This window comes from Scyliorhinus canicula, chromosome 15 (assembly GCF_902713615.1).
Source record: "Scyliorhinus canicula chromosome 15, sScyCan1.1, whole genome shotgun sequence".
NCBI lineage: Eukaryota > Metazoa > Chordata > Chondrichthyes > Carcharhiniformes > Scyliorhinidae > Scyliorhinus > Scyliorhinus canicula.
The window spans coordinates 28,792,322-28,811,938 of record NC_052160.1 but is presented as its reverse complement, the minus strand read 5'-3'; the positions used below and the strand labels follow the sequence as shown (position 1 = coordinate 28,811,938).

The window sequence follows — 19,617 nt, the reverse complement described above, 5'->3', positions numbered from 1 at the left end:
CAGGTCCAGTTATACTCCGCTGTCCCAGAGCTCTGATTCCCAGGTCCAATTATACCTCACTGTCCTAGAGCTCTGATTCCCAGGTCCAGTTGTACCTCACTGTCCCAGAGCTCCGATTCCCAGGTCCAGTTATACCTCACTGTCCCAGAGCTCCGATTCCCAGATCCAATTATACCTCACTATCCCAGAGCTCCGATTCCCAGGTCCAGTTATACCTCACTGTCCTAGAGCTCTGATTCCCAGGTCCAGTTATACCTCACTGTACCAGAGCTCCGATTCCCAGGTCCAGGTATACCTCACTGTCCCAGAACTCCGATTCCCAGGTCCAGTTGTACCCCACTGTCCCAGAGCTCCGATTCCCAGGTCCAGTTGTATCTCACTATCCCAGAGCTCCGATTCCCAGGTCTAGTTATACCTCACTGTCCCAGAGTCCGATGCCCAGGTCCAGTTATACCTCACTATCCCAGAACTCCGATTCCCAGGTCCAGTTATACCTCACTGTCCCAGAGCTCCGATTCCCAGGTTCAGTTATACCTCACTGTCCCAGAGCTCCGATTCCCAGGTTCAGTTATACCTCACTGTCCCAGAGCTCCAATTCCCAGGTCCAGTTATACCTCACTGTCCCAGAGCTCCGATTTCCAGGTCCAGTTATATCTCACTGTCCCAGAGCTCCGATTTCCAGGTACAGTTATACCCCACTGTCCCAGAGCTACAATTCCCAGGTCCAGTTATACCTCACTGTCCCAGAGCTCCGATTTCCAGGTCCAGTTATATCTCACTGTCCCAGAGCTCTGATTTATCAAGTCTATGTGAATACCACTGTTCCAGAGCTCTGATTTCCCAGCTAAGCCCTCTTGATTTCTGCCTATGGGAGATTTTCTGATCTTGGTAAGTGCTGTCTTAGGACTTTGTAGAGGGGAGGTGTGAGTGCCCAGCCATGTCATTCAGAATTCTTGTCCTGCTCTTTTGGTTTTGCCTTTCAATCATATTCCAGCCAGTTAAACAGCATTGTTGATATTCATGCAGAATCCAAGTGGCACATTTACAGCCTGCCCTGAACAGGCTAGAGTACAGCACAATAGTTATCATCCGCACGTTTTATATTTCACAAAGTATATTCGGGAATTGTATGTCACCAAAATGCTTGAGAATCAGTAAGGAAAAATATTTGGAATAACTTCATTCATCTGCACTGCTCCCTCCAGTCATTACCTGCCTGTGATGTGCTATGCTTGCTTAATGTTACAGCACCAGGTTAAAGTCCAAAAGGTTTGTTTCGAATCACTAGCTTTCGGAGCACTGCTCCTTCCTCAGGTGAATGAAAGCAGACAGTGGGAGAATGTGCAAACTCCACACGGGCTAGGATCAAACGTGGTGCCATGAGGCAGCAGTGCAACCACTGCACCACCGTGCCGCCCCGGTTCAACTCACATTCTGACCGTGTCTCTCTTTCTCTCCATTTGCAAAGAAGTCTCCTGATGTAAATTTCTGCAAAGTTAATATCTAACTTTATTCTTAGTGGCAACGTGCTTGTTTGCTCAACTGCAGTGAGTCGCTGAGTGATTTGTGTTGTAGTGGTTTTTTTGCCAGCAGACTTTGGTTTCCCTGGGCCTCAGACAAGGCTCTCTGCTGGGCTTCAAGGCTCAGCTTGCGTAACAGGTAATAACAGGCATTTCCTGCCTCTGGATCGGGATATCCTGGCGCCCTCCAGTCGCTCATCACACTCTGAGCAGACATTGAGCAGCGAGTGCAAATTGCTGGCAGCTAAAATTAGCAGCTCTACAGAATGACACAGTTCTCTAGCACTCAGATTGTCAATGGAATAGTGTATAAACACAAGGACTGCATTTCCTCCTCAATGAGAAAGTTTCACAGAATCAAAGCTATCTTGGGACGCCATTCTGGAAAGAGTTTGTGTTGGAAATCCATACTTTTGGCTAAGACAACCATTCGGTCTTTAACATGTTAACTTTAAACTTGAAAGTAATCCTTCTCTCAGCCATTATTTATCCCAGGATAGTTAGCTGTCCCATTCAATAATTAATTTGTTATCTCTCTTTGATTCTCACTGACCTGTAACACAGGAAGCATTTAACCTGGCTCTCAGAATATCTTTGGAAAGAATATTGGAGGTCAAGGCTACCAACCTTCCTGAGAATTTTGTGTGTAGAAAATTATCCATTAAAATGACTTATCAATAACAAAATTCAGCAGCTTTCAGCCTGTTCTACTGGGGTCTCTCTAGTCACTGAGTAATGCTCCAAATTTCAACGCTGTTTTTCCTGAATAAAGATTATGATGTGATCAAGATCGTTAAAGGTGGATTCAGAAAATTGTGTCGCGAGAGTAAAAAGAATTCTTCTGAAGTTCTTGTGAAATTCCAGACCTTGGGAACACCTTATAACTGAGTGTGACAGTGATACTATAATTACTTAGTTTTACAAATGGAGATCTGTGGTGGGAATGGTGAACCACCTTCACCACAAAAAACACCCTGCTGTGGGTCTTGCAGCTGTGGGCACTGACCACAATATGATAGATTTCACCCTGAAGTTTGAAAGGGAGAAGCTGGAATCAGATATAACAGTATTACAATTAAGTAAGGGTAATTAAAAAGACATGAAGGGGGAGCTGGCCAGAGTTGATTGGAAGGGGAGCCTAGCAGGGAAGATGGTAGAACAGCAATGGCAGGAGTTGTTGGGGGTTATTCGGGAGGCACAATGGAAATATATCCCAAGGAGGAGGAAACTTGCTAAGGGGAAGTCGAGGTCACCATGGCTGATGAGGGAAGTCAGCGACAGCATAACAGAAAAAGAAAAAACATACAATGTGGTGTGGTGAGGATTAATAGGAAGCCAGAGCATTAGGAAGTTTTTTAAAGCACGCAGAGGAGAACTAAAAAAGCAATAAGTGGGAGAAAATGAATTATGGGTGCAAACTAGCTTTAATTTAAAAGATGTTTGCAAGAGTTTTTTTCAATATATAAAAAGGTAAGAGAGAGGCAAAAATGGACATTGGACCACTGGAAAATTAGGCTGGAGAAGTAGTAATGGAGAACAAAGAAATGGCAGAGGAACTGAATAGGTATTTTGCATCAGCCTTCACTGTGGAAGACACTAGTGGCATACCAGAACTTCAAGAGAGTTGGAGGGCAGAGGTGAGTTTAGTGGCCATCACTATGGAGAACGTGTTGGAGAAGCTGAAAGGCCTGAAGGTGGATAAATCACCCAGGCTGGATGGACTGCACCCAGGGTTCTGAAGGAGATAGCGGAGGAAATTGTGGAGGCATTGGTCATGATCTTTCAGGAATCACTGGAGTCAGGGAGGGTCCCAGAGGACTGGAAAATGGCTAATGTAACACTCCTGTTTAAGAAGTGAGGGAGGCAGAAGATGGGAAATTATAGACCAGTTAGTCTGACTCCAGACGTTGGTAAGATTTTAGAATCCATTATTAAGGATGGGATTGCGGAGTACTTGGAAGTACATCATCAAGGGAAGGTCATGCCTGTCAAATCTGTTAGAATCCTTTGAGGAGGTAACCAGGAAGTTAGACAAAGGAGAGCCAGTGGACGTGATCTATTTGGGTTTCCAGAAGGCCTTGAGAAGGTACCGTCCAGAACATAGAACATGTAGTGCAGAAGGAGACCATTTGGCCCATTGAGTCTGCACCAACCCACTTAATCCCTCACTTCCACCCTATCCCCGTAGCCCAGTAACCCCACCTAACCTTGTCTGCAAAATAAGATGAGAGCCAATGGTGTTACGAGCAAGGTGCTGGCATGGATAGAGATTGGTTGACTGGCAGAAGGCAGAGAGTGGCGATAAAGGAGTCTTTTTCAGGATGGCAGCTGGTGACTAGTGGTGTTCCGCAGAGTTCAGTGTTGAGACCACAACTATTCACCATATACATTAACGATCTCGAAGAAGGAGCTGAGGGCATTGTTGTTAAGTTTTCACAAGATGATACAAAGATATGTAGAGGGACAGGTAGTGTTGAGGAAACGGGGAGGCTGCAGAAGGACTTGGACAGGCTAGGAGAGTGGGCAAAGAACTGGCAGATTGAATACAATGTGGAAAACTGTGAGGTTATACACTTTGGTAGGAAGAATAGAAGGCATGGACTATTTTCTAAATAGGAAAAGGCTTTGGAAATCTGAAGCACAAAGAGACTTAGGAGTCCTAGTTCCAGATTCTCTTAAGGTTAACATGCAGGTTCAGTTGGCGGTTAGAAAGACAAATGTAATGTTAGCATTCATTTTGAGAGGGCTAGGATACAAGAGTTTTGGTACAAGGGTGTACTGCTGAGGCTGTGTAAGGCTTTGGTCAGACCCTATTTTGAGTATTGTGAGCAGTTTTGGGCCCTATAGCTAATGAAGGATCTGCTGGCCTTGGAGGGGGTCCAGAGGAGGTTCACAAGAATGATCCCCGGAATGAAGGGTTTGCCATATGGAGAGGTTGAGGACTCTGGGTCTGTACTCAATGGAGTTTAGAAGGATAAGTGGGGATCTTATTGAAACTTACAGAATACTGAGAGGCCGAGATAGATTGGACATGGATAAGATGTTTCCGCTAGTTGGAGAGACTAGAACCCGTGGGCACAGCCTCAGATGGAAGGGGCATCCTTTAAAACAGAGATGAGGAGGAATATCTTCAGCCAGAGGGTGGTGAATCTGTGGAACTCGTGGCCGCAGAAAGCTGTGGAGACCAAGTCACTGTGTGTATTTAAAACAAAGGTGGATAGGTTCTTGGTTAATAAGGGGATCAGTGGTTATGGCGAGAAGGTAGGAGAATGGGGATGAGGGTAAAACGGTGGTTAGCTCCAGGGACCCGGTTTCAATTCCAGCCTTGGTTCTTTGTAGAGTTTGCAGTTTGGCCCAGTGTCTAAGTGGGTTTCCTCTGGGTGCTCCGGTTTCCTCCCACAATCCAAAGATGTGCAGGTTAGATGGATTGGCCATGCTAAATTGCTCCTTAGTTTCCAAAAGGCTAGTTGGGGCTACTAGGTTATGGAGATAGGGTGGGGTCGTGGGCCGAGATAGGGTGCTCTTTCCCAGGACCGGTGCAGATTCAATAGGCGAAATGGCCTCCTTCTGCACTAAGGGGTCTATGGAACATATCAGCCGTGATCGAATGATGGAGCAGATTCGATGAGCCATATGGCCACTTTCTGCATTTTAGGAATTCTATGGTTCTGTGGTTCTAATATCCCAAATGAGGCTCCGCAGTCAGAATGCTAGAGTTCAAATCCACAGGCTGAATGGATGCAAATTTATTGTATTACAGCGAGACTCGTTGTTTGCAGATTTCCACTAGAGTGTGGAACTGATAATCCCATAGCTCTGAAATTTTACCCTGGCCAGTAGACTTTGGGCAAAATTCAAAGTGCTATTTTGGGTGAGTTTGGCAGTATGTTTCTCGCCAGCTTTTTGGGTGAGATCCACGTCACTATTCAGCCGCACTTAGTCATTGGGCACGATTCTCCAGAAAAATTTCTAAGTTCATTTGTGACGGGTATTCAGAGAGTTTCCCGCTGGCTCCGCCGGTGAGTTCCCCAATGCTTTTCAATGACACTTAGTCATTTTTTTGGGCCCTGGGGAGTTTCTCACTGGCCCACAGTTAGAATTTTTTTTAGCACTGGGGAACTGAACTCAGAGAACAAGTCAATGTTTTGAAAGGGTGTCCGATCTCTTAAGTGAGCTTGTGGGTCCCCCACACACACCCGCCCCATGGGAAATGGCACCCTCTACACACATGGGCACTACCCCATACCCCCAAGTGAGGACACCCTGCTATGGGGTCCCCCATCTTCAGGCCCCCCCCCAACCTTCCAACCACCCCCACCCACCCTCATTTCATGGACATGGCTCCCCTCACCCCATGACCCTTGACAGTGCCAACCTGGCACCCAGACAGTGCTCCTGCCAGCTTGACAGTGCCATCCACACACTTTGGCAATGTCAAGGTACCCGCATTCCAGGGGGCGGGCCATGAAGCCACCCTGCACTTACCCTGACCACCCAGGTGTCTCCGATAGCCCAATGAGACCCCCCCCCCCCCCCCCGTTCCGCCTGGTACACGTTTCTGTGGACCAGACTGATGTAGCTTCCCTGGAGAGGCCGTAGAATCGACGGAGGCAGGTAGGTCGTAAGCAGGTTTACGACACACTTACGCGAGCGCCATTTAGTCCCACCCCTTCTGGGCAGAGTTCCAACTCCGACTCACGGGACTTTGGTTAATTCCGCGAGGCGCAGAGGCTGTTGGGAGGTCCGCTGGAGGCCTCTCCCGGGATTATCAGGCCACGTTGTGCTCTTGAGCGCAACGCAGCAAGAGAATCAAGCACATTTCTTTGGGCCTTGGGGAGTTTCTTCTCAGTCTAGCCCACACTTAGAAATGTTTTCATCATTGTGGAGCTGAACTCGTCAGCGACAGCGGCTCCTCAGAGATTGGGCCGCCATTTTGAAAGAGCCCCACCAATCTTTAAGTGAGATTGAGGGTCCCCCCACCCACGAGCTATGTCATTCACCCCTCCCGCACAAATGGGCATTACCCCACTATGGGGTTATTGGGGGCCCCCCTTTCAGGCCTCTCCACCATCCATTTCAAGACTGCCACCCTTCACCCCCCCCCCCCCCAACCTTTTATGCAGCCCCTTCATACCCGCCTTCATAATCCCCCTCATCCCCTCCTTTCATGGGCATGGACACCCTGAGGCCCAGCTTCTTGGCAGTGCCACCCGAGCACTTGGGCACCCTGACACTGCCACCCAGGCATCCTGGCAATGCCCCAGCCAGCTTGAAGTGCCACCCAGGCACCTTGGCATTGCCATGGTGCCCCAGTGTAAGAGGGAGAGCCAGGACCCAACCCTGCTTTGTCCCCGACCATCCAGGGCCTCCAGTGGCTTTGGAAATCCCTCGGGTGCCGTTATGCCTCAACCACGTTTGTGTGGAACATTACTAAATGACGCCCGGTTGAGGCCTTGCTGGGGAGATCGTTGGTTCAGGGCACCGGGAGAATCCGATGCATGCATATTTAAATGAGCCTAATGGCTCATTTAAATATGTATATCTGGATCACGCCCAGCGAGAGCAAGATCCAGATCGCGACATCTAGCGAGGTTCAGATGAATCTTGCGAGACATGGAGAGTGTCGCGAATCTCGCAAGAGACCTCTCGCTCGATTCAATGGCCTCGTTGCGTCACCAAGTCAGGCGTGATGAGGCCGTTGAATTGCGTCCTTTGTTTCAAAATGGCATCCAGGGATCTAGAAGATTCAGAGCTTTTAAAATAAAAAAGGGTCTGTTCCATCATTGTTACAGTGTCAGAAGGATTTTTTAAAATGAAAGTGTAATTAGCTTGTCTGCTGAAGCGAAAATGATTGATATGATTTGATGCCAATGGTTTAGGCTGAAATAGAGAATTAGATCTATAATTGAAAAGGAAATATTTGTAGGGCTATTGGAAAATAGCAGGGGAATGGGACTAATTGGATAACTCGAAAGCCAGCACTGACATGATGGCCATCCTTCTGTACTGTATGAATCTATGATTCTATCATTATTGACAGTTGCTAAATTTGGCAACTGATAGACTGCAATGAAGTGAAAGCGGGTAAATGTACACGGTGCTGTAGAAATGATGACAGTCCAGTAGCAGTCTGGCTGTTTCTGACGCTGCTTGTACAGGTTTTTCATGGCAGGTCTCAAAATAGTAAAGTAAATGTATTACTCACTGGACAGCTGAAACAGAGCAGCTATGGCCTCCTCCCACCATTGGGAATCCTGGGTAATTAGTGGCAGTTCCATCAGTCCAAGAAGGAAGATGAGCTGGCCGACAGTCAGAGCGACTGTGGCAATCAGGTTACAGGCTCGCATCATGTCAAATTGAACTGCAGGAGTGGGAAACATTATGATGAAGTTACAGAAAACCAAGTACAGACAACTTCTATCATGTGTTGCTTCATGAAAATGCTCAGCTGAAGTAAACAATTTATCAAATGTTCTGCAACTGATCCCGCAATGATCGAAAACGGCTTTGTCCATCACTATCCCTGGTACATGTACATACTCTGTCACCATGTGCATGGAGGTATGAACTCTCAGTGTAACCATGATAATACTGATTGGCTTTGTAACTGATTAATGCAGGCACATTAATGGTGTGAACCACTGTTACTGCCTTGTCATAGAGAACTGGAGCTACTTCCAAGTCTCGGGACTTTACAAAGGAGATTCTTGGGAAACTGAACCTGGTTCCTTTGAAGTGAAGAAAATTTGAGTGGTAGTGGGAATCATGATCTAGGTTTTTATTACATGAGAGATGTAGGTGCAAGCTGGGTGTTTCATTGAGATTGCAAATTTAGATTTAGTGTCACAGGCTTAAAACCAAGCAGCCTAAAATGGGTCTAGAGTTCAGAAAACCTTTCTTTCCCTACACAACCATAAATACAGTTTACCAACTGGAGCAACTGCGGTTGAGTCAGCTCATTCGGGTTCAGTGTAGGTGGAATAATCCAGTTCTAAAAGCTCTCCTACTCGGCTGTCTCCTAGGTTGAGTCAGAAGATCAGCCATGATCATGCTGAATGACAGAGTAGGCTCAAGAGGCCATATGGTCCTGTTTCTTATATTCTCATTTTTTTAAGCAAGTAGATCATTTAGATTGTTAGTCTTCAGCCAATTGTGACAACTTATTAACTAACTCTATCTGCAAGACTGGCTGATCTAAACTCTGTCAGAACATTGAACAAACCTGTAATCCAGCAGATTCAGAACCTACAATGAACCTTAACTGTTCCTGGTTGGAATGAGTTAAATTCTATGAGCCTTAACAGAATCTGCCCAATACATGTCTAGTTTAAACCTGTTGTAGGCATAATCTGAGTAGTATCGGACTGTCTCAACGTCTTGACAATACAGCTCAAGACAAAATAGAGATTCTCGGTTGGACTGGGTTGGATGGTGTGAGTAAGGCATGCAATCAATACTATTACAACGCACTCTTTCTGCATTGATCCGTGTTCTTTCAGCAAATACTATACCTTATTACTGCATAATACTATTACAGTAGTTCCACACAATGTTTAAATCACTATAAATAAATAGTTAATTATTAGACAATGCAGTGAGTTTCCAATGAGCAGATGCCGTGTTAGGAGTTTCCCATTAATACGAACACACCCTAACTTCCCAGCAAATTTCTGTTTTGGAATAGTGATACCAGAGGTTTAACACATTAGTGCGTTTCCCTTGAACACTTCACCATTGATATATGGATACTTCATAGTATCTTATTTCGAACAACAGGCCCATTTTGAACCCAGGGTGTTTTGTAATTTAGTTTATTTTTTCTTGTAATGTTGGATTGCAGTGCTAAGTTCCTTGTTAAAAGTTACTTAGTTTAGTTCAAATTATAGCGGGTAACATATTAGCATAGGTAGAGGATTGGTTAGTGAACAGGAAGCAGAGATTTGGGGTAAATAGGACATTTAAAATGAGTGCTGAGACCACAATTAACAATCTATATCAATGAGTTGGATAAAGGGATCGAATGTATGGTTGCTAAATTTGCTGATGACAAAAAGATAGGTAGGAAAATAAGTTGTGAAGAGAACATGAGTCTGCAAAGGGACAGAGGTTAAGTGAGTGGCCAAACATTTGGCAGATGGAATATAATTTTTTTTAAATATAAATTTAGAGTATCCAAACATTTTTTTCCAATTAAGGGGCAATTTAGCGTGGCCAATCCAACGACCCTGCACATCTTTGGGTTGTGGGGGTGAGACCCACGCCAACACTGGGAGAATGTACAAACTCCACACGAACAATAACCTGGGGCCGGGATCGAACCCAGGTCCTCAGCGCCATGAGGCAGCAGTGCTAACCACTGCACCACATTATATTCCATGTAATATGGGGAAAATGTGCACTTGCCCACTTAGGCAGGAAGAATTGAAAAGCAGCATATTACTTAATTAGAGTGAGATTGCTGAACTCTGAGATACAGCAGGATCTGGGTTTCTTGGCACATGAATTATAAAAATTTAGTATCCAGATACAGCACATGATTAGGAAAGCAAATGGAACGTTGTTGTTTATTGCAAGGGAAATGGAATATTAAAAATAGGGGATTTTTGATTTTGTACAGGGCATTGATGAGACCACATCTGGAGTACTGTGTACAGTTTTGGTCTCATTATTTAAGAAATGAAACACAGTGGGCGGGATTCTCTAAAAATGGGGCTATGTCCCCAGGCCGGCGTGAAAACCGGCACCAACCACTCCGGCGTCAACGGCCCCGGAAAGTGAGGAATTCTCCCCTTTCTAGGGAGCTAGGTTGCTGCCTGAGTGGTCCCCGCAGCTCCAGCCGGCGCAGAAGGCCCCGTATATTTCCACACATGCGCGGGGAATCCCTTCTCTGCGCCGACCCCCAGGCAATATGGCGGAGCCCTACAGGGGCCCGGCACGGAGTAAAGTAGGCCCCACGGAACCAGCCTGCCCACTGATCGGTAGGCCCCGATCGCGGGCCAGGCCACCGTGCCCCCCCACTCTGGCCGGGATCGGATGCCCCCGCCCCCTCCAGGACGGCCCCCGCACACTCACCTTCCAGGTCCCGCCGTGTGGGAGGTGAGTAATCCACGCCGGCGGGATTCGGCCAAACTCGTCGGCCATTCGGCCCATCGGAGCCCGGAGAATCACCGGGGAGGTGGGGGCTGTCAACGGCCCCCGACTGGCGTGGCGGCGATCCCGTCAGCGCCCGAAAAATGGCGCCGTTGAATGTGGAAGCCGGCGGCGGGGCGCGAGATTCTCCGAAGCTCCGCCGGGTCGGAGAATCCCGGCCAGTATTCAAGGATTCACTCGACCAATTCCTGGACGAAGAGGTTATCTTATTGTGGAAAGGTTAGACAAGTTTGACCTGTATCCATTGGAGTTTAGAAGAATGAGAGACAATCTTATTGAAACATACAAGGTCCTGGAGGGACTTGACAGGGGTGGGGGGTGTACTAAGAGATTGTTTCCCCTAAAGGGGACTAGAACTAGGGGCACAGTTTATAAATTAATGGGGTCTCCCATTTAAGTTGATATGAAGAGAATCTTTTTGTCTCAGAGGATTATTAATCTGGAATTCTCTTCCCTATAGAGCGGCGTAATTCAATATTTTGAAGGCAGAGGTAGATAGGATTATTGATTGACAAGGGAGTGAAAGGTTTTAGGGAGTAGACAGGAAAGTAGAGTTGCAACCAAAAGACATAGGTGCAGAAGTGAGCCACTCGGTCCATCGAATCTGCTCCACCATTCAATGAAACCATGGCTAATCTGATATAATCCTCAAATCCAACTTTCCTGCTTTATCCTTATAACCATTGATTCCCTTACTGATTAAAAATCTGTCTATTCCAGCCCTGAACATACTAAATGACCCAGCCTCTGCAGCTCTCTGTGATGAAGAATGCCGCAGATTCACTACCCTCCTATCTGTCTTAAATGGATGATCCCTTCTCTTTGATTTTGCCCTCTGGTCCTAGATTTTAGCACAAGAGGAATCATCCTCTCAGCATCTACCCTGTCAAGCCCCCTGAGAACCCTATGGGCACGATTCTCCGCTCCCCACGCAGTCTGGGAGAATCGCGGGAGGGCCCCCCGACATTTTTTACGCCCCCATGGCGCCCCCCGAGATTCTCTCTCTCCCCCCCCCCCCCCCAACCCCCTCGGGGAAAATCGCCACTCGCCGTTTTTCACGCGATTCTCCGAGCCCGATGGGCCGAGCGGCCGGCCCTTCACGCCCGTTTCACGACGGCGGCAACCACACCTGGTTGCTGCATTCGTGAAACGGGCGCCAGATGCCCGTTTGGGGCATCCAGGGGCCCGATTGGGACGGGAGCACCACGACTGTCAAGCCGCCACGTCTTGCCGGGCGGCTGAGGAGAAAGACGGCCACCGCGCATGCGCGGGTTCGTGCCGTTTGCGCGATGAAGTCATCCGCGCATGCGCGGGTTGGAACTGGCAACCCGCGCATGCGCGGATGACTTCACATTCTCGGTGCGACGAGGTCCCTGCAGAGAAAGACGGAGGCCCGCTCCTAGCCCCCTGGGTGTGGGTGAATTGGGTGCGGGGAGCGGGCTCCGAGGCTGTCGTGAACCTCGGCCGAGTTCACGACGGCCTTCACGAATTCGGCCCCCTGCGGAGAATTCCGCCCTATCTGTCTCAATAAGGCCACTTCTCATTCTTCTAAACTCCAGTGAGTGCAGATCCAATCTACTCAATCTCTCCTCATAAGAAAATCCCTCCATACACGGGATCAACCTAGTGAACCTTCTCTGGACTGCCTCCAATACCAGTATATCCTTCCTTAGATAATGGGACCAAAACTGTTCACAGTACTCCAGGTATGGTCTATCTAGTGCCTTGTATGGTTTTAGCAGGATTTCCCCATTTTTATACTCCACTACCTTTGAAATAAAGGCCAACATTCCATTGACTTTCGCAATTACCTGCTGAACTTGCATGCTACCTCTTTGTGATTTATGCACAAGGATCCTCAAATCCTTCTGTGCTGCAGTTTTCATTTGCGGTCACAATAAGATCAGCCATGATCTTAGTAAATGGCAGAGCAGGCTTGAGGGGCCAAATGGCCCATTCCTCCTAATCCATATGTTCTTATGCATGTGTTTGGCATTCAGGAACTGTATCTGAGCTTCATTCATCTCAGGCAATCACAGCTTCCTTGTTCAAATTGATGCAATAGTCTTGATAGAGCCAATCTTAGCCAATTGACTTGTATGGAGGTAGGATTTTCTTTAATTTGTTACTAAACAGCATTCGAGTTACAATATGGGATATGGCTCATGTTGCCCCTCAGCTGCGCATATTGTAGGCCAATATGCAAAGACCTTCTGTTTATTACATTTGGAAGATTACTCCTTGAAATGGTCACATGTTTTCACAAATAAAACTGTTTGGTCAGATAGCTAAAGTCTCCAAGCATCTTGGTAACTCCCTGCCCCATGCATTAAAGGTAATCAAGCCCTTCCAGTAATTGAGGTTCATTAACTCACCCTCTTACTGACAGTACAGGGGTTTCATTAACAACCCCCCTGAACTGTAATGGTATGTGGAGTGACACAGTACGGCCATGTGAATTAAAAGGTAGGTTTTCAGTAACCCCTCCTACCCTGACACATTAAAGAAAGTCTTGTAATTATCTCCTTCCTTAGCAGTAAAGGAACAGGGATCCATTAGCCTCCCATGTCCTTAGCCAACTGTAGAGAGATCCTACCACAGCGGTAAATAAGAGATTGCAGACTTACGTTTGACTGTGTTCCGAGATTCCTGAAATCCAGGGTGCTCCGATCCCCAGTTCAAATTCTCACAATCACGATGCAAAGTCTGTTCGTGCCTTGTTGACCCTTTGCCTTTATCAATCCCATAGCACATCTTCCACAATCCCACACTGCGTTTTCTCCCATCCTCCAGGGCCTGGTACACCCAGTTTGGAGTGAATGCTGCTGCATTGTTGAGAATCAGAGACAGGAGAGCCACTGCTGCAGCTGTAGCCACCAGCTTTTGGACAGCCATGCCCAGCTGCTTTTCCTTAACTCCAAGACAGCTCCAAGTTGCTGAGCGAACACAAAGGAGCTTTTTTATTTCTACTCAAAACACTCATGTGCATTAGAAGTGCAGGTGCACCTAGAGCTGTCTGAGAGCTGCTAGGGGAGCTGAGCATTCATCCTCACATCCACCAGTATCCTCAACAGGGATGTGTCAGATTCTGAATACTTTGGGTGTCCAAGCTGGTGCAAATGAAGTGGTTTATCCGCCCTCTTGCGCCTTCTTGACCGGAGATGCAGCAGTGATAAGCTGCCTTTCACGCAGGTCCATCCCTTTTGCTGAAGATATGGATGCTCCAAGTGAAGAGCCTTGAGTAAAGCTTGAGGAGGCAAATGGGTGATCACCTAGCCCAGTGCAGCTATTTGTCAATTTGTTGAAAAGCAGATCAACTTGATGTCCAAGGCAGTTTGTTGCAATGTTTGCTGAGATTACCTTCAGTTTAAATCAGAATATTAAAAAATGCAGCTGAGCACCATGTAGTAGATTAAACAATTAAGCAGAAATTGAGCATCTTGTTGAAATAGACTTCATGCTTTGAGAGTGACACAATCCTGACATGCTGGTAAGATACCAAAGAGAAAACGACTCTGAAAGTTAGGAGGAAGCTGTTGTTTTTCTAACTGTTGGTGAGTCTTTGGGCGTTGCTGGCTGCAACAAACATTCAGTAGTGCGATTTCACAGTCAAACATTAACAGGATGTGTTTCCTCTGAGGAAGGGACCCGGACGACAATCAAAGCAGCTTTTGCAACTCCTGGCTCAAATAATTTGGAAGCGGCACAGTTTCTCCTTCTGTGTTCTGCTGTATGGACAAGGTCACTGTGGAGGAAATGAAAAATATGGAATGGCACCAAAGTGGTCCATGGGCTTTTGCCTTAACATACTGAAAATTATGATAGTGCTTCTCTTTTTTTTAAATATAAATTTAGAGTATCCAATTTCTTTTTAATCCAATTAAGGGACAATTTTAGTGTGGCAAACCACCTACGCTGCACATCTTTTTGGTTGTGGGGGTGAGACCCACGCAGAACGGGGGAGAATGTGCACACTCCACACAGACGGTGACTGGGGCCAGGATCGAACCCGGGTTCTCGGCGCCATGAGGCAGTAGTGCTAACTACTGTGCCATCGTGCCGACCTCTTAATAGAGTACTTCTAATAGATTTTGACTCTTCAAATAGTTCTTGGTTACTGGGTGAAAAAAATGTGTGCATACAAGCGTATATCTCTGCAACTACAAAATCTGCAGTCTGCACATGCGGACACAGTAATTGTACATTCTAGAGCTTCTGGATCCTTTAGGGATAGTTTTCTTCGCTTTTAGTTTCTTTGCATGCCCTTCTCTCCTCCTCCTCCTCTTCCCCCCCCCCCCCCCCCCCCCAAACCATGCGCCCTCGCTTTCTCCCTTTTTTCTTTCTTGTGATTTGTTTTCAGGTTTTTTTTTGCTCTCGTTCTTTCTTGCGCTTCCCAGGCTCCCCTCAATCCCCTCTCACTAACATCTCTCTCCCCTCTCCATTGCCCCTGCACTCTTTTGTCTCACTCCCTGACCCCCTCTTTCCTGCCCATCACACTCTCCCTCACCCCACTACCTCGCTAATCTACCTCGTCCATCTCTCTCTCCACTCCTCTCACTCCTTTCTCTCCTCTCCCTTCATCTCTCCACCTCTCTTCCCCCTTCTTCCATCTCTCTTCCTTCCTTCTATTCTCTATCTTCCCTCTGTCACCCCTTACACCCTTTTCTCTCCCCTCACCCTCTCTGTGTCTCTCGCTCCCCTTCCTTCCTGTGAGTGGCACGTGGTTAGCACAGTTGCTTTACAGCTCCAGGGTCCCAGGTTCAATACCTGGCTTGGGTCACTGTGCGGAAGCTGCAAGTTCTCCGCGTGTCTACGTGGGTTTCTTCCGGGTGCTCCGGTTTCCTCCCACAGTCCAAAGATGTGCAGGTTAGATGGATTGGCCATGATAAATTGCCCTTCGTGTCTAAAAAGGTTAAGTGGGGTTACTGGTTTACGTGGATAGGGTGAAGGTGTGGGCTTAAGTGGGGTGCTCTTTCCAAGGGCCGCAGAGCCTCCTTCTGCACTGTAAATTCTACGATTCTCCCCCCTCCCATCTCTCACCCCCTCGCTTCCAATCTCCGACATCCTCTCTCTACTCCCCCTTCTACTCCACCCCCCTTTCTCTCTGCACGCCCCTCTCTCTGCACTCCCCCCTCTCTCTCTCTGCACCCCCCTCTCTCTCTCTGCACTCCCCCCTCTCTCTCTCTGCACCCCCCCTCTCTGCACCCCCCCTCTCTGCACCCCCCCTCTCTGCGCCCCCCTCTCTGCACTCCCCACCCCTCTCTGCACTCCCTACCCCTCTCTGCAATCCCCACCCCCCTCTCTGCACTCCCCTTTCTCTGCACTCTCCCCCTCTCTGCACTCCCCCCCTCCCTGCACTCCCCCCCCTCCCTGCACTCCCCCCCCCTCCCTGCACTCCCCCCCCCTCTCTGCACTCCCCCCCCCCTCTCTGCACTCCCCCCTCTCTGCACTCCCCCCTCTCTGCACTCCCCCCTCTCTGCACTCTCCCCTCTCTGCACACCCCCCCTCCCTGCACTCCCCCCTCCCTGCACTCCCCCCTCCTGCACCCCCCCCCTCCCTGCACTCCCCCCCTCCCTGCACTCCCCCCTCCCTGCACTCCCCCCTCTCTGCACTTCCCCCCTGCACTCCCCCCTGCACTCCCCCCCTCCCTGCACTCCCACCCCCTCCCAGCACTCCCCCCCCCCTCCCTGCGCTCCCCCCCCCCTCCCTGCACTCCCCCCCCTCCCTGCACTCCCCCCCCCCTCCCTGCACTCCCCCCCCTCCCTGCACTCCCCCCCCCCTCCCTGCACTCCCCCCCCTCCCTGAACTCCCCCCTCCCTGCACTCCCCCCTCCCTGCACTCCCCCCTCCCTGCACACCCCCCTCCCTGCACTCCCCCCCCTCTGCACTCCCCCCCTCTGCACTCCCCCCCCCTCTGCACTCCCCCCCCTCTGCACTCCCCCCCCCCTCTGCACTCCCCCCCCCTCTGCACTCCCCCCCCCCCCCCCCCTGCACTCCCCCCCCCCTGCACTCTCTGTACTCTCCCTCTCTGTACTCTCCCTCTCTGCACTGTCCCTCTCTCTACACTCCTCCCCCTCTCTCTGCACTCCCCCCCTGCACCTCCCTCTCTCTGCACCCCCCTTCTCTGCACTCCCCTCCGGCACCCCCCCTCTCTGCACTCCCCCTCTCTCTGCACTCCCCCCTCTCTCTGCACTCCCCCCTCTCTCTGCACTCCCGCCCCTCTCTGCACTCCCGCCCCTCTCTGCACTCCCCCCTCTCTCTGCACTCCCCCCTCTCTCTGCACTCCCCCCTCTCTCTGCACTCTCCCCTCTCTCTGCACATTCCCCTCTCTCTGCACTCCCCCCCCCATCTCTGCACTCCCCCCCCCCTCTCTGCACTCCCTCCCCTCTCTGCACTCCCTCCCCTCTCTGCACTCCCTCCCCTCTCTGCACTCCCTCCCCTCTCTGCACTCCCTCCCCTCTCTGCCCTCCGCCCTCTCTGCCCTCCCCCCTCTCTGCCCTCCCCCCTCTCTGCACTCCCCCCCCCATCTCTGCACTCCCCCCCATCTCTGCACTCCCCCCCCCCCCCCATCTCTGCACTCCCCCCCCCCCCCCATCTCTGCACTCCCTCCCCTCTCTGCCCTCCCCCTTCTCTCTCTTTACGTGGATAGGGTGAAGGTGTGGGCTTAAGTGGGGTGCTCTTTCCAAGGGCCGCAGAGCCTCCTTCTGCACTGTAAATTCTATGATTCTCCCCCCTCCCATCTCTCACCCCCTCGCTTCCAATCTCCGGCATCCTCTCTCTACTCCCCCTTCTACTCCACCCCCCTTTCTCTCTGCACGCCCCTCTCTCTGCACTCCCCCCCTCTCTCTCTCTGCACCCCCCTCTCTCTCTCTGCACTCCCCCCTCTCTCTCTCTCTGCATCCCCCTCTCTGCACCCCCCCCTCTCTGCACCCCCCTCTCTGCACTCCCTACCCCTCTCTGCAATCCCCACCCCCCTCTCTGCACTCCCCACCCCCCTCACTGCACTCCCCTTTATCTGCACTCCCCCCCTCTCTGCACTCCCCCCCTCTCTGCACTCCCCCCCCTCCCTGCACTCCCCCCCCCCTCCCTGCACTCCCCCACCCTCCCTGCACTCCCCCCCCCCCTCCCTGCACTCCCCCCCTCTCTGCACTCCCCCCTCTCTGCACTCCCCCCCTCTCTGCACTCCCCCCCTCCCTGCACTCCCCCCCTCCCTGCACTCCCCCCCTGCACTCCCCCCCCTCCCTGCACTCCCCCCCCCCTCCCTGCACTCCCCCCCCCCTCCCTGCACTCCCCCCCCCCTCCCTGCACTCCCCCCCTCCCTGCACTCCCCCCCCTCCCTGCACTCCCCCCCTCCCTGCACTCCCCCCCCCTCCCTGCACTCCCCCCCCCTCCCTGCACTCCCCCCCCTCCCTGCACTCCCCCCCCCTCCCTGCACTCCCCCCCCCTCCCTGCACTCCCCCCCCCTCCCTGCACTCCCCCCCTCCCTGCACTCCCCCCCTCCCTGCACTCCCCCCCTCCTGCACTCCCCCCCCCTCCCTGCACTCCCCCCCCCTCCCTGCACTCCCCCCCCTCCCTGCACTCCCCCCCCCTCCCTGCACTCCCCCCCCTCCCTGCACTCCCCCCCCCCTCCCTGCACTCCCCCACCCCTCCCTGCACTCCCCCACCTCCCTGCACTCCCCCCCCCTCCCTGCACTCCCCCCCCTCCCTGCACTCCCCCCCCTCCCTGAACTCCCCCCCCCTCCCTGCACTCCCCCCCCTCCCTGGCACTCCCCCCTCCCCCCCCCCCCTCCCTGCCCCCCCCCCCCTCCCTGCACTCCCCCCCTCCCTGCACTCCCCCCCTCCCTGCACTCCCCCCCTCCCTGCACTCCCCCCCCTCCCTGCACTCCCCCCCTCCCTGCACTCCCCCCCTCCCTGCACTCCCCCCCTCCCTGCACTCCCCCCCCGCCCTGCACTCCCCCCCCCTCCCTGCACTCCCCCCCCTCCCTGCACTCCCCCCCCTCCCTGCACTCCCCCCTCCTGCACTCCCCCCTCCCTGCACTCCCCCCCTCCCTGCACTCCCCCCCCCCCTCCCTGCACTCTCCCCCCCCTCCCTGCCTCTCCCCCCCCCCTCCCTGCCTCTCCCCCCCCTCCCTTCAACTCCCCCCCTCCCTGCACTCCCCCCCTCCCTGCAACTCTCCCCCCCCCTCCCTGCACTCTCCCCCCCCTCCCTGCACTCCCCCCCCTCTGCACTCCCCCCCCCCTCTTGCACTCCCCCCCCCTCTGCACTCCCCCCCCCCTGCACTCCCCCCCCCTCTGCACTCCCCCCCCCCTCTGCACTCCCCCCCCCCCCTGCACTCTCTGTACTCTCCCTCTCTGCTCTCTCCCTCTCTGCACTGTCCCTCTCTCTGCACTCCTCCCCCTCTCTCTGCACTCCCCCCCTGCACCTCCCTCTCTCTGCACCCCCCTTCTCTGCACTCCCCTCCGGCACCCCCCCCTCTCTGCACTCCCCCTCTCTCTGCACTCCCCCCTCTCTCTGCACTCCCGCCCCTCTCTGCACTCCCCCCCTCTCTGCACTCCCCCCTCTCTCTGCACTCCCCCATCTCTCTGCACTCCCCCCTCTCTCTGCACTCTCCCTCTCTCTGCACTCCCCCTCTCTCTGCACTCCCCCCCCATCTCTGCACTCCCCCCCCCCTCTCTGCACTCCCTCCCCTCTCTGCACTCCCTCCCCTCTCTGCACTCCCTCCCCTCTCTGCACTCCCTCCCCTCTCTGCACTCCCTCCCCTCTCTGCCCCTCCCCCCTCTCTGCCCTCCCCCCTCTCTGCCCTCCCCCCTCTCTGCACTCCCCCCCCCCCATCTCTGCACTACCCCCATCTCTGCACTCCCCCCCCCCATCTCTGCACTCCCCCCCCCCCATCTCTGCACTCCCCCCCCCCCATCTCTGCCTCCCCCCCCCCCCCCCCATCTCTGCA

General features: G+C 52.0%; 2 protein-coding genes across 4 annotated transcripts in view; one reads left to right on the top strand and one right to left on the bottom strand.

The window, feature by feature from the left end:
• ift140 (intraflagellar transport 140 homolog (Chlamydomonas)) overlaps positions 1-19,617 on the top strand; it is a 174,426-nt gene that overhangs the window by 88,160 nt on the left and 66,649 nt on the right. The window lies entirely within an intron of this gene.
• The window catches only part of tmem204 (transmembrane protein 204), a 49,524-nt gene that overhangs the window by 14,750 nt on the left and 15,157 nt on the right, over positions 1-19,617 (bottom strand). Inside the window, exons 2-3 of one of the 3 annotated variants that reach the window (XM_038820739.1) lie at positions 13,298-14,415; positions 7,726-7,881 (exon numbers count right to left, since the gene is read on the bottom strand). In XM_038820739.1, the coding sequence (XP_038676667.1) occupies positions 7,726-7,881; positions 13,298-13,565 (424 nt within the window). In that variant the 5' untranslated portion in view covers positions 13,566-14,415. Of the gene's footprint in view, positions 1-7,725; positions 7,882-13,297; positions 14,416-19,617 lie in introns of those variants that run through there. The other 2 variants (XM_038820740.1, XM_038820741.1) reach the window with 2 other exon arrangements.